Source organism: Heliangelus exortis, chromosome Z (genome assembly GCF_036169615.1).
Source record: "Heliangelus exortis chromosome Z, bHelExo1.hap1, whole genome shotgun sequence".
In the NCBI taxonomy this organism is placed as follows: Eukaryota; Metazoa; Chordata; class Aves; order Apodiformes; family Trochilidae; genus Heliangelus; species Heliangelus exortis.
The window spans coordinates 45,740,959-45,757,175 of record NC_092454.1 but is presented as its reverse complement, the minus strand read 5'-3'; the positions used below and the strand labels follow the sequence as shown (position 1 = coordinate 45,757,175).

The 16,217-nt window shown below is 34.9% G+C and overlaps 1 protein-coding gene across 5 annotated transcripts in view; it reads right to left on the bottom strand.

Moving 5' to 3' along the window:
• The window catches only part of BRD10 (bromodomain containing 10), a 46,694-nt gene that overhangs the window by 13,438 nt on the left and 17,039 nt on the right, over positions 1-16,217 (bottom strand). For 4 of the 5 annotated variants that reach the window (XM_071732031.1, XM_071732029.1, XM_071732033.1 and 1 more), the window contains 2 exons: positions 14,222-14,298; positions 7,542-7,631 (listed from right to left, as the gene is read on the bottom strand). In XM_071732031.1, coding sequence (XP_071588132.1) covers positions 7,542-7,631; positions 14,222-14,298 — 167 coding nt within the window. The remainder of the gene's footprint in view (positions 1-7,541; positions 7,632-14,221; positions 14,299-16,217) is intronic. The other variant, XM_071732032.1, reaches the window with a different exon arrangement.

The window sequence follows — 16,217 nt, the reverse complement described above, 5'->3', positions numbered from 1 at the left end:
CTTTTTCAATTCAGATATGGATTTATATTGAATGTTCTTAGTAGCCAATTTACGGGCCAAATATTAGAATTTACTTATTTTAGCAGCAGTTTTCACCGAGTAGGAATGCATGATGAGATTATGTATTCATACTACACAAACTCATCTATAATTGAAACTGTTTTCATTTTTAATATGCTTAGAATTATCTTCTACTGCTGTAGAAGATATTACTGAATAGTACAAATACATATCAACAGCTTTGATGTTATTTGAAGACTGTAAATGAATATAATCAGGAAGAATAATTTGCAGTAAATTATAAACCAAAGTCATTTGTAATATCTCAATCAGTTTCATCTTGAGCATTTACAGGCAAAGATATACCAGTCCTCAAACTTTTTAAAGACTTCAGCTTGCATGTCCATGACCATCTGATCACACCAAGCTATAGTACCTAAAATGGTACCCTATAGTCTCTTATTAAGCCTTTCCAACATATGAAGAATAAAATAAATTGTAGAAAGGCAGTAAGTTTCTTGATACTGAGAATGTCTGTTTCATGATTTAGGTCACGACCTAATGACTATCAAATTACTTCTCATTTGGATTTTTATCCACATGTTCTAATTCTCTTTGAGCAAAATTATTACATAATCATCATTGCACTGATTAATCTACCACATCTATTTTAAAGATATAAAACACAAAAACCACGGAGACTTTATCAACATGATCTTACTGTCTTTTTAAACCTGCCTCAGAATACTGAAACTATCCAGCACTGAATTGTCACAATTTGCTCTGCGTTTGAAGGAATTCAAGATGTTAATGAATTAACACTTCTGTGACTCATGAAGTAACTGCATGTATGCAGTATCTTCAACTACTTAAAAAATTATGGATCTTGTTTAACTCCCTTTAATATAGCCAATTTTTGAATCTTCTTAACCATGAATATGCAGATATTTCTCCATACTTCATCCAAACATCAGAAAATCGGGTGTTTTGTTGTAACTGTATGCTGACAGGATGCTCTGAATACTTCTTCCAAAATAATACAATAACCGACCAAAGTTCAAAGCATTTTAAAATATTTTGAATATACAGTAATTTCGCTATGACAAAAACGTATATGTATCTTTGATGCAGAATCCACACTTTCACTTTTGAAACTGCAGAAAGTTACACGATAAAAGTGGCTGAAACAAAGCTTCTTAGCAAACATTTAATGGAGGGCTAGCCACAAAATGAAAAGCATGGAAATTCATGGGAAGCTAAGAAAAAATAGTTGTGAAAAAAAATAGACGATACAGACAGAAAAAGAGATACTGGAGTTATGAAAAACTGAAGAGTGCGACAAAAATATTGACAGCCGGTGAGATAAGCAAAGATACAAATAGCAGAGAGGTAAAAGTAATTTTTGTGGAGAAAATTTCAAAACGTGAGCCCTAAAATTTGCTTTATTCATGCATATTATGCAAGTATTTATCTGGTTGACAACTAAGCAGTTGGTTGTGTGGATTTCCAAAAGCTCTACTTGCTCCATCTCCTCAGAATCTGGACAGATGTAAATGTGAAAATTTCAGAATCAAAATTCAGCATTTTGGGTTCCTAGCAGTGTTTTTAAAACATGCAGGCTGACCAGAAAGAAGCAGTAATAGGCCATCTGGAAGTGACTCGAGTACAAAGGTTTTGGGACAAATAATGGAAAAAAAGTATGCTGGGTATGTTGCACAGAGTCTAGGCTGAATTTAAAAGAAAACATTATAACTTTAAGGCTTCAAAGTACATGTATTAAAATTCTGTTTTCCTAAATATTGATTAAAACAAGGATCTCTTTATCAGCAGCTTATAGCTGTAAACATGTGCAGATATACATTCTCGGACTATAATATTATCTGTCACATGTACAATTGTGTAAACATAGAAACAGAGATGGAAACAAGTAACTGAAAACTCCTTTCATGAAAAATCTCTCCAAGCATGGCACATACTTCACCGAGGAGGGGGAAAAGAGGCCAGGAGGAGGAAAAAATGTAGAAAAGGAAGTCTACCATCTGCTAAAAGGAGAAAGAATCCACTATTAATTCAGCTACATCAACTACTAATCCAGTAATTATTAAGTTTTCACAGGGCCTAAATGAGAAGACACAGCAAGTTTTTCCACTTGATTATTTGTGAAGTTCATTAAAATATTAGTAAGGGCCCAAATCTATTTTTGATGGTCACATGAGTCTGTGTGGTGTCTTGTCTAAACACAGTTTCTCTGCCAAACATTTCCAAACAGATGGCAGAATTTCTGATTTTTTTTTTTTTTTCTGTACACCAAGGATGTATTTTATAAACTTCTATTTAGTAAATGAGCCACTGTGCACTATTTTTACCATGTTTTACCTTTTTTTTTCTTCCAAATGTAGCAAATCAATGAAAATCCAGAAAACAATCCCATCTCTTAGTTTAGTTACTTCCACCTCCTATGAACAAATATAATTCCAGCTTGTTTAAAATGTCAAAAAAACAGAATCATTTCATCCTGCCCCAATGTATTCCTTTCAATAACTTCACTATCCTACAACTATTTTATCTCCAAGGTTCTTAATATTTCTGACCTGGAACTGTGTTTTTTAACTCTGAATTTCCAGGTGCTTTCTGAAATACCTACTTCGACAGGCGCAGCAAAGAACCTCAGTTTGTTTTCAGCCCTTTTGACTCACCTGCTTATAAGATATATCCACTTCCAAAGTCAAAGACATTCACCTGTCTTGGGAAGTAAAACTGCCTAACTAAAAGCTTCAGGCACAACATTTGAAGATGTTAGAACCCAAAACCTTTATAAAGCAGGTTTTTTCCTTTTTTTACTAAGTCACTGATGTGTTACAGACCTCTGCAAAATAATAAAAACTTCAATACATTATCTATAACCCCCAGATATAGTGAATTTGGATGGTGTCCTTTGAGTAAGTAATTCTACTTCCCCTCACCTTTATCTGACATCATCTGACTTTTCTTTCTCTGTACGGAGAGTGTGGTCTCCTCAGGAAGGTGCTACCACCTTTCATTCCTTTTTAACCTTGTCAACTGTAGGCATCCTGGGCTTTGGCCTCCCTTCTCACTCTTCAGATAGCTATGAACTTACCAGGCTTGCAGGGAATGAATAAAATCCAACAGTGCTAACAAAATAAAGTTTTGCACTTCACTAAACAAGGAATTTTCCAATGTTTATGTCTTTCAAAGACAATTAATGTTTTAACATAATCAGGACAGGGCCTAGAATTAACTGTCCTTGTCAAAAATCAGTTCATTTTACAATAAACATGCTTACTACAGTCAGCTTGCAAAATCCCATCTGCAAAAAACCCAGGTTCACCATATGACACCAGCATTTGCAATTCTTTTAATTTCGCACTACATAATGGCAATTAAAAAAACCCCAAGTTCTGCTATGATACGACAGTTAAATACATTCCACTCATCTACAGAATAGTTTAATTAACAGTTTGACACAAAAAACCCAATTACTTCACACCACAAGAGAAGCTGATTACCTGAAAGGCAGTAAAGAGATTTCTACTTGCTCTGCAGCTCCCACTGATTCTACTTGACGCAGAAGACTGCAGTGAAAAATGGGATCCAGAAAATTAGGAACTGATACTTGTTTTCTTGCATACTGATCAGGGTAGAAATCGCTACTCTTTCCATATCAGAAATTTCATGTATTATATGAAGCTGCCTTTATATAATCCTAAACATACTAACAAAATGCCTTGCTACCACACTTTTTGTCAAAACTATTTTTTATCAACACTGCTGCAAGTAGATTTTAAAATGTAATTAGGCCAATTTGAATGTCTAGAGGAGTTTGCTAGTTATAGCAAATTTTTAAGAGCTCACAAACAACTGAATTGTGCTGCTTATATACAGAGTATAATTTTCAGCAAACATGAGTTAAAAGTGCAACAAACCTCAAGTGACTTTTCATCCAACACGTGCTGGTTCAGATTTCTAATTGATTGCTGACTGCTTGTAACTTTACCCACATCTTATCTACCTCAGCATTAACAACAGAGAATTTTTAGTATAATCTAATACTTTTTATTGTAAATTCTGTGGGTTTTGTTTCAATAATCCCATTTTTACTCTACTTTTTAGTCACTTTGCTTTGAAATGAAAGGATGTTACCTCATATGTTCTAAGAAATGTACCAAAGACATTCTCACTCAGACATTACTTAGGGAGCCAGTCTCCATCCTTTTATTAGGCAGTACACAGAGCATTAAACTCAAGTACTTCAAGTTTCCTTTCTGCACCTCATGCTTCCTCATTTCCAGTCAGCCACTCAAGTAGTAAATCTGCCCAACTCATTCTCTTCTCCCCCTCCTGGAATGTAGTAGGTGGTAAGAAGATAAACTGTCCAATAGCTGAAAGAGTAAGACTTTAGAGGACCTGGTTGTAATATTAAGTACAACTTCACCTGCTGCATGGTACTTTTCCTTTCAATAGTTCCACCTTCTTTTGTACCTGGATGCTCATTCCTGTCCTTATAACAGACCCTCAAACTGTGGCAAAACATAAGCACAAGTACAGTTCAACTGAGTCATAAATTGCACTATAAAAATCGATCTGAGTTGCAAAAGCCTCTGCAGCAGTAAAGCAGCAGTAGTTAGGTTTATCACAGACTAACTCTCCCACCATGCAACCAAACAAGAGACTGTGCCACCCTCTCTTGCGTGCTGACACAGCATATAAGCTGCTAGTGGCACAGAGAGTAGGAATTATCAGTTTTGGCTTATGTCAGTTCAAAGAATATATGAAATTGCAGCCTGTAGCTAGAGTTCACACGTGCAGTCTGGGAAGAAGATAATACTACTTGAACTTGTTTAAAATTAAAGAACTGAGGTGAAATTTCATTTTTCTCTCTAAGTAATTAAGGCAAATTGACACTAAGGCAAATCTCTTCATTGTTAAAACAAACATACCAGTAGTCTAGCAAAAGAGGAAGAATTTTTAAAACAAAAAATATTCACCATAGTTAATTCAAAAGATAAGACATGTGCAAAAGAGTACAGAAACAAACTCTTTTAATCAAACAGTGAAAATCCTTTACAAGAGGCTTATTATTTCATTGTTGTAGGAGAAGCTCATAATAATGCCTACACACTTAAAATTCCATATTGTTTTCCATTACACAAGCCTGCTCTAATTTGCTCTCAACTCGTCAAAAAAACCTTGTTTGGGCTAAAAATCTGTCATGTAATTTCTTGGTTTAAACTAGTGCTCTGAAAAGTGTCAAGACACAACCAGCCCAACTACCTATAAAAACCACAGGAAAACAGTATATTTACTCATGTTAAAAGCCTTCCAGACCAGCTCTTTCATTACAGCTTCCAAATTACTTCCAAATACTAGAGAAGGAATACCTTGAACATACTCTAAAATAGTCACCTAGGAAACAACAGGCAGTTAGGACTAAAAAAAAACCCAACCACACCATTATACTTTAAAGTCTTAATATAAATTAGATAACTTTTATTTCTAATGTGTTAGTATTTAATATAAAACTATAAAGCTTGCCTTGAGGGTGTCTCTGAGTAGCATGTCCTAACAACTACTAGAACTGGAATGATCAACTGGTTAGTCACAGAGGAAGCACTATGCATGCCTTCACCTACTTCTCTACTGCTAACAAAAATCAATAAATCTATTAAGAAGTAGTAAGAACACCATCATCTTCAGGTCAAAACAAGAAAGATGTCTATGAACAGCGTAAAAATTAATACCAACATTATTAAGCTTTTACATTACATCAAATTTTCATCCAATTTTAGAACAACATTTCACTTAATAGAGTAGACACTTCAGAAAAGCTGAAACAAACTATTCTGGATACTTCTCAAACTGTCAGTGTTATTTGTGTCAGAACTAAAGAATGAAAATCTGCATTTCCTCCAGTTTTTAAGATATTTAACCTAATTACACAAGCATTAGGTTAAGACAAAAAATTACATTCTAATTACTACCTTGCAGAAATTCACCTGATTTAATGTCTACTTGTATGTTTAAAAAAACAAATCTGAAATTTGCCTATTATTTTAAACAATCAATACTTCATCATTGTCTTGTAATTCCACCATCAGCAATTAATCCTAGCCTTCTTCTCTACATGAAATTTTTAACACAAGTGTTCATAGACTCAGAATCACAATCTAACACAGATTGTCCTTGCCTCACAACTTGCGGATTCTAAATTAGTTGTATCTTAACTCCCCTGTACTTAAGTATTTGGGTTTTTTAAGATGGTGCAATTAGAACTAAGCATAGTATTCCTGCTGAAGTCATGCAATATATTTTCATAATGAAATTATCAGATTTCAGTTCAAAGAGCAATTATGACATATTTAGCATTTGTCTACCCTTGAAGAAGTCTTGTTGGTACAGTTTTACTAGTAAACTAGAAGTCCCACCTATACTAAGAATATTGATATAATGAAGAGTACTCTCATTTTTGGCCTTTTTTCTATTGCTGATGGCTTTTGTTTTTTTCAGTTGTTGACATAGCCTGATAACCTCCTGACAACCTCATCATAAAGTAAATTAATTTCAAGTTAAGCCTATTTTTATTCCTTTAGATATTTTAACTGTCTGCACTGAAATTTGTCTTAGATTCCTAATTTATATTGTTCTCTTCCCCCCTTAAGTAATTTAAGAAAAAATTGTTTCTGAAGGAGATTAAATACATTCACAGACAGTAGGAGCTTAATTTCGAAGGTATAGAAAATGCAGTATTTTTTTAACTATCATTCACAGAAATAGCACAGAAATGCCTACCAGAGGTTTAATAACAAAACTGCAATGAAAAAGAGTAATAAGATGAGTTGGTTGTACAGTGACATTTAAATGAGTATTATACAGCTATTTAAAACCATCTGCCATCTTGATGAGAATCACTGCCTCATAAAAAACCTTCAAGTGTTGGACTCTCTTCTCTAACCATTATTGCTTTGAGGCTTTCAGCTGGACAGACTGTGTGATCCAGTGTACATCAACAAAATTTGTAGCTCAAGCTGGTAGAAAAAGCAAGATACCATGTTTTCCTGTATAACCTACTTGACTAAAAACTAACCGATGCCAATTATAATAACTTACTTGCAAACAAAAGTAATTAGGAACATTAATAAGCAACAAAAGTTAGTTCAGAGAGGATATGATCAGCAATGCACAGGATGATATGAGAATTTTATCCTTTAATTTATTGTGAGGTAAGAGTTTGTCCTCAGGCAGGAATGGTCGCATGGCTTCTTAATATAAATGAAATACTCCTTCTAAGGAATTACCATTATCCACATTTTATTTTGGCAGTGAAAAGTGTTACAGTTACTGAACTCAGACATTGTCAACAGAGCACTATATACAGAAAGATTAATATTACAGTGTACAGGTATCAACCTTATGAGGCTTCATGCAGTTACCAAACAGGCATAAAGACTTCAGCTGACAGGCCTCTAGCAAACAACTGGCACCATTTTATACCCATACAAGAGAAAGCTTTTAATGTCACATACCGATTTCTTTTTAATGTCCTCCAGAGCTTTGAGTTCTCTCTCAATCTTTGTGATTAATTCCCTGAGTTCATCAAGATTAGTGCAAATAAGCTAAAAAACAAACGAACACACACTTGGTAATGTGGGACTTGGAAAAAGTACAATAAAATTAAATAAAATCTTAAAGCACATTATTACTTAGTGCCACTGCTTGATTTTTATTTCCTCATGGCATTTTTAATGTCAAAAAATCAGGAAAATTTGAAAGGACAAAATCTAATATGAAAACACTTCAGTCTTAAACCACATCTGCCTGTAAGCTTCCATTTCAAAATGTAGGTATTTTATTAAACCTTCTGAGAATGACAACTACTGAATTTGCCTCAATTATTGTAATGAGTTGGATCAGGTTGGAGTACTAACTCCCTGGTGAAATAAAGTGCACTAACTTTGGATTATGCTGTGCTTATAATACAAATACACTTGTTACAACCTTCTCCTGAACGCAACTTCATACATTTACACAGAATATTCCTGAAAGATAACCTGGCCCTGTCCGCCAGACCTACCTAGCTATCTACATTTTGAAAAATTATTACATTCTTCTTATTCATGTGTTCAGAAAATGGCTTTACGTTTTTTCTTTCAGAATATGGATGCTATTTTCTCAAAAAACAGACATACAAAAGTAATCTGTATGTTCTGGCTTAACACCACTTAGGGCAATTAAAGACTTACAAACTGGAAAGCTGTTACATTCTTTCAAATTATCATATGTAAAAACCCGCTTCTTTCTGAATACCCTTAGGTGGAAATGTTTTCTGAACATCTGAAAACGTGTTCAAATAATTGCTGAAACAGAAAAAAACTCACAAAAATGTTTTTAGCGTACAACTGCTAATTTTAACTTTTTTCCCTGGAATCAGTAACTCATAACAACAGATTTTTAGTTCAATTACACACAAAGTAATTGCCCCAAATTCATATTAGGAAAGCTTTGCTTAATTATTAGAACACAGAACTGACACTTTTAGCAAAATACATACCTATCGGGAACCTCTAACTTACACAAGCTGTATTTTTGTAACACTTGTGTACCTTTGAGACCTTTGGGGAACTGGAGTGAGTGACAAACTGAAGTTTACAGTGTTCACATTTAGAAAGTTTAAAATAGTATACAATGGAAATGTGCAATGTTGCTGTAGACAATGTACGTAGGTCTCTCTTAATCCAGGAAACAGTATTGCCATTTGTACTCTAGTGGGTTCAACACGCACTATTGAACACACTCTCTGTCCTGCACCTTGAGGAGTTCAAAATAAATAAGCTATAAACTGGAAGCTAAATACTGGCTTTTCCCAACTGATCTGCAGATGATTCTCTGATATTGTACTATTGAACAAAAAAGTGCAAGTTTTCCACATGAAATCCTTAACAAAAAGGCATGAATAAAGATTTTTCCTGTGCAAGGATAATACACTTCTTTGACTATACCAAACAGTTCAGGTTTTAATTTTCATCACTGCTTCTTATTTTCTGCTATAACATGTTTAATTCAGTGTAACACAGATCAAAGACAAAGGATAACAGTAAACCAAAGAAAGATCAGTGTCTTCATTTGCTAAAAAGGGGTGTTATTTTTGTTTAGTAACTCCCTTCTAAAAAGGCAAAAGTTTGCAAGAGGGATGATTTCAGAATTATTTGAATGCTGTCCTGGAAATACCAACTGTATCTTTGATTCTACCATAATAAACCCCTACATGTCATCAGAGAGTTCATGTGGCCAGACTTTTCACACTCCCCAGTCCTGTTTCCAATTTTCAGAATAGCCACTAGAGACATAAGGATCTAATTTGCAAAATTGTTACTGTGTACCAATCCAAACTACATCAATGGGAAAAACAATTCAAATAGATCAAGTTTAGTTGTCTTGAGGCTGGAGGTTATAAGGAGAGTAATCAAATCTGTAATTCCCAATTTTCATCAGAAGAGGTCTACATTTGAGGCTAATTATCTGTGTGTCAATTATCCAGTGGTAAAACAAGACGCTCATCTTAGAGGATTTACCTTCACAGTGTCTAGTATTTTAAATACTCCAATAATGTTCTGAAAAACACAATGAAAAAGGTACAAGAAGAACTGTATATTGCTTCATTCACAGTAGGATCTGAGATGAGGTACTGAAGATGCACACTGATGAAGATCCTTCTCAAACTTCTCACTTGGGTTAACATTTCCCATCTTAGAGCACTGAACAAACATTTTGAAGGAAACATGAACAGCGATAGAAAAAGTGTAGAGTATTTTGTATGATCATTTTGATATGGAATCTAGCTACTATGTCTCATAAGGAGACTCTAATGTATGTTTCAGTGTTCCTTGCTCATGGTTGGTAACTGGCCGAATTCATCAATTCACTTTTGTGCAAACAATAGTACCTTTCTGATTTGTTTTTTAAGTTTTAACAGGTAAGTTAATTTGAAGGCAAAAAGGCAAGGCATAAATTTTACAATCTAGTAAGTGTCATATTTTGATAGCTCACTAGTAGCTTCACATACTGCTCTTGAAGAACATGCGTTCTAATCATCATTAGAATGATGATTAGAAAAAAAGAAAAAGCATCTGAAGAGAAAAAAATGTTTCCTTTATGACTTACAGAAGTAGTGAAAAGTTAGTCCCAGTTCTCTAAAACACTACTTGGTAGCTTAAAGATTCAGGCTGTAAACATTTCCATTAATGGCCAGGTCATGTCAATAGTTTTCTATATGCTAACTACAACACAGACATTTTCACATCAGGTACAGAAATTAGTACGTATGGGTTTAATTTTTATAGGGAATAAGCTATCTGTTTTTCAACTGAATACAATGGAAGCTTCAGATACTTAGTATTTCAGTAGATTTTCAAATTTGGTGTTCAACTTCCCTGTTAGCATACAGTCTCAGATCTCAGTAATCACTCAAAGACTAGCACTGACTCCTAGACCTTCAAAGAGGAAAGACAGGAAATCTACCCTTCTTTTTGCAAGGAAAAGCAGGGAAACCAAGCTCTATCCCAAATTTGGACTATTTCATGATCCGTTTCTCAGCATTTATATATGAATTATTTATCTCTATAAAAACAAAACTGTGGATTTATTCATAAATACAGGCTTAGTTGTACTCCTCCAGATCACTGATGTTCCCTCTTCTTGCCCCTCTTTAGAAAATCTTTTAGTCTAATTTTTATTCATTTCAGTGGGGTCTTGTGCTTAACTTCAGGTTAAGTGTGTAATAATTAGAGTCATGAACTACTTTAGGTTGGAAGGGACTTTCCAGATGTCATCTAGTCCAGCTGCACCCTGCAGTGCACAGGGATGTCTTCAACCTTCACAGAGTCCTGGGCAACATGACTTTGAATGTTTCCAGGGATGAAGCATCCACCACCTCTCTTGGCAACCTGTTCCAGTATTTCATGACTCTCACTGTAAAAGATTTCTTCTGTGTATTTAGTGTAAATCTACCCTCTTTTAGCAAATAACTATTTCCTCTTGTTCTAGCCCAACATTTCATGCTAAAAGATTTGTCCCCATCTTTCCTACAGGACTGTAATAATGATTGTAAGTTACACTTTCATTTCCTATGACCCTGCTCTTTTATTGCTGACATCTCCATTTGTAGAATGTCCAGACAATCTTTTTTCAAGGGATATATTTATAACTACAACATAGATGATAAAACTGAAACTGTTAAAATACAGTTATACAGAAAAGCTGAAGTTGGCCCAGTTCTTTAAAATATGTACATTCCTTTTTTCCTTATATGTAAACCCATAGAGCTACATATGTAGATGTGAGGGCAGTGGAGGAAAGACTGGCACAATGTACTTGTTACCAAATCTAAATGCACTTTACAGTTGGAAGAGAAACCCATGAAAAATCACTTTAATGTTCCTTCTGTACAGCAATATAATTACTGTAATTTCTTCAAAACACTAACGAGGAACAGGAATAATTGGCTTGGAAATCAGAATTTCTTTTAAAAGAAAATGTGCAATGGACAACTAACTCATCCTTGACAGAGCTGTAAATCTGGTTCTGAAATAATATTCAAAATATTAAAAATGGACAATTTTTGTGTGCTTTTATTTGGTGAGGATAATTTAATCTGCCTCTGTTTTTCGTTTTGGGTTTGTTTTCCATTTTATTTGCATTTTGAAGTTGTTTTGGGGCTTGGTGTTTTTGGGTTTTTTTTGAAGCAGGGCTGAGCTAAAGAATTAATATAAGGTCTGCAACCATATAGAAGGGGTGAGTCATGTTCACTGACCTATGCTTATACTACTTCATTCATGACATTCCAACAATGATAGAGAGCAGAAAATATGTGCAGTCTGTTTCCTCAAAAGGTTACTTAAAAACGACATTATTAATGTTAAAATTGAATAGTGAAATGATTCTGCCCCTGTACTCAGCGCTGGTGAAGCCACACCTTGAGTCCTGTGTCCAGTTCTGGGCCCCTCAGTTTAGGAAGGATATTGAGGTCCTGGAGCAGGTCCAAAGGAGGGCAACCAGGCTGGTGAAGGGACTCCAGCACAGATCCTGTGAGGAGAGGCTGAGGGAGCTGGGGCTGTTCAGCCTGGAGAAGAGGAGGCTCAGAGGAGACCTCATCACTCTCTACAACTCCCTGAAAGGAGGCTGGAGCCAGGTGGGGGTTGATCTCTCTTCCCAGGCAACTCTCAGCAAGACAAGAGGGCATGGGCTCAAGTTGTGCCAGGGGAGGTTTAGGTTGGACATTAGAAAGAATTTCTTTACAGAGAGGGTGATCAGACATTGGAATGGGCTGCCCCGGGAAGTGGTGAATTCTCCATCCCTGGAGATATTTAAAAAGAGACTGGATGTGGCACTCAGTGCCATGGTCTGGTAACTGCAGCGGGAGTGGATCAAGGGTTGGACTTGATGATCTCTGAGGTCCCTTCCAACCCAGCCAATTCTATGATTCTATGATGTTCTGAGTTTTTTTATTAAAGGATTTTGATGTATAATTTGGGTCACTGCACATACTATAAGATTTATTTATACTAATTTTGTCAGCATCAGTGTCAAGATATGATTTTCAGGTAAACGAACACCACTTAGGTAAGGACCTAGTATCATGAAATAAATTGCCTTATGGAAGGTTTGTTTTGGGTTTTTTTTTTGTTGGTGAGGGGTTTGTTTGTTTGTTTGTTTGTTTTTAAAATTTGTAGGTTGCACATAAAACATCTTATAAATTTTAGTTCATTTTCTTTCTTCCCAAAAGAACTGACATTTAAATATTAATTGCAATATTCTTATGGTTATACTCCCTCTGGCACATCTCACATGCCCTGTATATACTCAAGCTGTCTTAAAAAAAAACCTCTCACTTTAAAACAGTTACATAATTTCACTAACTTTGGCCATCCATATATGTGCAGTACCTGGAAGCATACTCTTAGGCTCTAAACGTCTTACTAGCATTCCAAATAGAAACGGTTTAATAGTTTCAAATATTTCTAATAGTCATTCCACTCCTATCTGTCTTCTTCAAAAAGGCAGATTAAATTGTTAAAAAGTTTCCTACTAAAATTAAACTGCAAACAGTAAATGATCTTAGTTTTACCTAAACCAGATATAAAGCCTAGCTTTGATCAAAAGAACTCGTAATTATTTTGTTTTATTTTAATAAATATTTTACAGAGGTCAGATTAATAATGTTGATTTTACACCTACATGTAACTGTAAATGTACAGTTTGCCTTTGCAAGACAAAAAGTTGGGCTGTTTTGGATAACCTTTTAGACAGATTACTTAAATGCAGAGGTTTAATCCTGAAAAAATTATTTCTAACTTAGCTGTGTACAGCCTTGGCACACAGATTCTTGGAACAGTAAAACTTTTAGATATGGTACCTATTTTTCAGACCATACAGATATACATATCTATCAGTCTTTTCTCAATATTGACCAACCAATTTTATCACCAGAAATCCTACCAGCTCCCCCTGAGACATATAATCATCATGGAATAAATTGATTCTGTTTGAGGATTTTACATAATACTCATGGTTTAATGTGGGTCCACTGCTTATAACAGCTTAGAACAGTTTCTGGAAAAAAAAAATTACAGCCAAAGGAGAACTTAAATCAGGCATGTATACATACACTGTGACAGAACTGAAGTCCTTTAAAACTTCTACTACAGTACCATAAAACCATATTATAACTAAGCACTCTCTAGTCTAAAGGTCATGTGCAGATAAGGAGTAAAAGTTACAAATAAGATGAGCACAAAAGCCTACAGATTTTTTTCAAGCCCTTCAGTAAATCAAGCTAGAATTCAGTTCAAGACCACCATGTCACACCTCATACAGATACCAAGCAATTTTATCCCCCCAAAATACTATCTATCTTAAAAATTCTATGAACAGCAACTAGCTTTTATAGATTTTGTCCTGCAACAGACTTATCCAAGATCTTGAACAATACTATGAAACACTATATAGACAGCAAATAATAAAAAAGCTAAAACATTCTCCATCATGAAAAGGTGAAATGCACTTAAAAAAAAGGTATCAGAGTAAACCCATTTGAACTAGAAGTCAAAATAATCTTCTAATAGAATTTCCAAGTCTCTATCAGAAACTACATTACTTTTTAATAGACATTCAGATGTCAAGTGCTTAAACACAGATTAAAATAATTTACCTGAAATTCTGGTATGGGAGACTTTGTGACACCTTTCCTCTTCTTCGGGATTGGTTTTTTAGATACCGATTTTTTTCCTTGCAAGATTAAAAGAGAAAAGCTTCATAATGCTGTTTGCTGTACTTCAATAATAAAACCAAATTACATACAGACTTGAAAGTTAAAGGATAACTAACAGATGGCTGGCAGTAAGTCACAAAAGCATGATGAATCAGAACTAGACTGAGCAAAAGCAAACATTCAACTACAAGCATATATGTAAGGCAGTCTTTTTGGAGGGGAGGAAAAAAAAAAAAGGAAAAAAGAACAAACCTACTACAATGCTCACAATACACCATAATATACCATATAAAAATTGAAGTCATAAAACAATCAGTCACACCACCATTCTGCATAGAGAGAAATCCAGAACTTACATCATAAACTTAAGAAATACAGCATCTTACCTGCAAGATTTGTTCTCTGACACTGCGAAGTTGACCACACATTAGGGCCCGAGACCTTTTTGTCTTTTAGCAAAAAACACCTTCATAACAGAGCCAGTGTTTAGAAATACCCAAATACATGTACTGACGTTTCCAATGCAATCAGGTTACTAATTTGTTTTCTCTGTCCATGGCAATACCTAACATTTCAGAAGAAAGTAAACACCTTCCTATAATGCTCTTCACTTTGCTGCAAATGGAACTGGTCCAAAGCTAGGAAATGCCAGCCTGTATTATTCTTGTGTCACCTTACATTCACCCACTATCATGATTTTACTGTGCCATTAATTACTAATATGAATCCACAGTGCCTTTTGCAACAGGGTCCACACCTCATCTGGGTTCAGAAGGGAACAAACCATGATTCATCTCACCTTGGACACAAGTTAACTATTTGTGTATGTAACATGCTGCAGGAAGGGATGGTCTCTTTTTATACCATCTCCAATACACAGAGAGCTAAGCCATTCCTGAGATGAGGAAGGGGACAACTACAGACATCTAAGCCAAGAACCCCTCCATGTTCTGTAGACAAATCATAACTGTAACAAATTGTCCTTTTCATTCTCTTACCAAAGAATGAGGGCAAATCCACACAATCACTTAATTTTTCAAGCAAACTACAATAAATCTTACCCTAAATTAAACTACAATTCAGTTATCTGTGGACATAAAACAAAACTCTCTATTGATTTGAGGTAGCATTTATCTCCAGTAACATACTACCTATCTACACGTAGACCTGGTAGCATCAGAGTCCAAAAGCTCAGTCTGCACACTTCCTAACTTTACATGCTGAAACAAATCACCTGGATATTAAATTTAAAAAATAACACTGTCAAAATGCATACAGTCTGCAGTAAAAGACAAAGAAGCTGTGTAACATTTTAGCTAGCTTACCACTGCTGCTTCTGAATGAAAACCAATTCCATCTTGCATCAGGAATGCAGTAATATAAAGGCTTTCCACAATAAACTTAACTGCCAAAAAAAAGCTGGAAACTGCACTAAGCAGACACAACTAACAGTAACTTGATTACTGCCCTGTCCTGAGAAAGTGTTTGGTGCTTGAAGAATGGCAAGAGCAGAAACCTGTGTTAGTATAAACCAATAACAGAGTGAATGTGAAACAAATATAACACGGAGAATAGGTAATTTCAAAGTGAGTGTTGTATCAAAAAGCACAGAAATATTTGTTCTGCTTGGAATTCCAGATTCCATGCATGACTCAGTCTCAGAGTAAAACTTCATATAACAAAACTAAACCACAGTGAATGAACTATTTTACGTTAAGATTAACAATTTTTACATTATTGCATTTTAATTTTTAATGCTAAACTAATGGTAATTAGGTGGAGTGGAAGAAATACAATGTCCTGCTTTGATTTATAGTTTGTTCTAATCTCAGTTCCAAGAGGAACTGAGGATTGAATTCAACTAAAGAACTGAATTCTAATTATCAACAAGTAATTTGTTAAACTCATTGCTGAAAGCAAAAAACCAAATCCAGTT